Raw genomic sequence first — 1518 nt, 5'->3', positions numbered from 1 at the left:
GGAATTAATTTCCTCCTTTATATTTGACATTTTGGTCTTTCAAGTTCCTTCCCTCAGTCTCTGCAAGTAACCTCTGGTGCTTTTCAGTTCCACTTCTTGCGCTTTTCAGTTCCACTTCTTGCATTCTGTTTTATAGTCTATATTTTTATATTCTATATTTTTATATTCTATATTTTTCCAATATGCCAAGAAATGCCTCTTAATTTAAAGTATCTCCCAAAACAAAAGATAGCGAGTCCAGGAGCCTCAAATCAGGTTTATGTTGTTGCACATCTTCCTTGGCCAATCTGTGCCTTTGCTAAGTGACCCTGAGGAGTTAAGTTTTTGTTTTCTAAATGAGTTAGTTGTAGAATGGTGCTGATCAGAGCAGGAACACTGAGCTATGACTTGTGCTCTGACAGCTTATTTCCTTCAGATTATTCTGTGTTGCTAAGTAACAGCACTTGGCATTTCATGTTAAACCCTATGGTGTACAATGCATAATTGATTTAACATTTGCACATTCCTTTTCCACTTCAGTCAATTGAGGAAAATGAAGTTTACCTGCCTAATGATGAGCTCTGGATCTATGAAATGGATAGTGGCTTATGGTGAGTTGCATAATTTATAATTGATTGGCATGTAAAGTTGATTTTTGCATAGATGACAATTAGCTGCAGTGAAAAGGCTTCAGTGGCAGGAGTCAAACTGGTCATGGTAAATAGGTGTTTAATGTAAAGACTGAAAGACACACATATGTGCTTCCAAATTAACTCTAGGAAACACTTTCATTCCTGAGGTCCAATTGTGTTGTCCCAGGGAATGCTGGCAATGGTTGGCTTAAGGCTCTGTCAAACCAGGTGCATTTATCTGAGAGTTACTTTTGGCTTAGTCCTTTGTCCTTTAACTGCTGTGTTAGAAACAAGAGTTACACCCTGAACACTTGGGTTCCTGCTCTGTTTACAGGTATAGATTATTTTGTGTGGTTACTTAGTTGTGCAATATTGTGCAATACAGAAATAGCTCATAACTTCCCCCTTTTCCCCCTGCTTTCTCTTTTTTCCTTGCTTCCCCTTTCTCCCCTCTTTTTCCTCCCTCTCCCATCCTTTTTGCTCTTCTCCCCTTTTTTTTTCTTCCCTTGTTCCCCCCTTTTTCCTCTCCCCTTCCCCCCCTTTTTCCTCTCTCCCTTCCTCCCCCCAATGTCCCAGTACAGCTGTTTGTGTGCTCCCACAGGAACTTGGATCAGGGAAAGTGATCTGGGTTAAATATAACTTTTATTTGTTCAGGGTTATATTTAACCAGGATCTGCTCCTGATCCTCCCCTTTTTTTTTCTTCCCTTGTTCCCCCCTTTTTCCTCTCCCCTTCCCCCCCTTTTTCCTCTCTCCCTTCCTCCCCCCAATGTCCCAGTACAGCTGTTTGTGTGCTCCCACAGGAACTTGGATCAGGGAAAGTGATCTGGGTTAAATATAACTTTTATTTGTTCAGGGTTATATTTAACCAGGATCTGCTCCTGATCCCAGGCAGCTCACAGGAACAGC

General features: G+C 41.1%; 1 protein-coding gene across 1 annotated transcript in view; it reads left to right on the top strand.

Annotated features, from left to right (window-relative positions):
• Positions 1-519: 519 nt before the first annotated feature.
• The window catches only part of KLHDC1 (kelch domain containing 1), a gene marked incomplete at its 5' end in the record, with an annotated part of 19607 nt that continues 18608 nt past the window's right edge, over positions 520-1518 (top strand). The window contains one exon of the mRNA XM_009077476.1: positions 520-590. Within this exon, the coding sequence (XP_009075724.1) occupies positions 520-590 (71 nt within the window). The remainder of the gene's footprint in view (positions 591-1518) is intronic.

Source organism: Acanthisitta chloris, unplaced genomic scaffold (assembly GCF_000695815.1).
Source record: "Acanthisitta chloris isolate BGI_N310 unplaced genomic scaffold, ASM69581v1 scaffold13376, whole genome shotgun sequence".
NCBI lineage: Eukaryota > Metazoa > Chordata > Aves > Passeriformes > Acanthisittidae > Acanthisitta > Acanthisitta chloris.
Note: the sequence above shows the minus strand (reverse complement) of the source record. Positions and strands in the feature narration are given on the sequence as shown.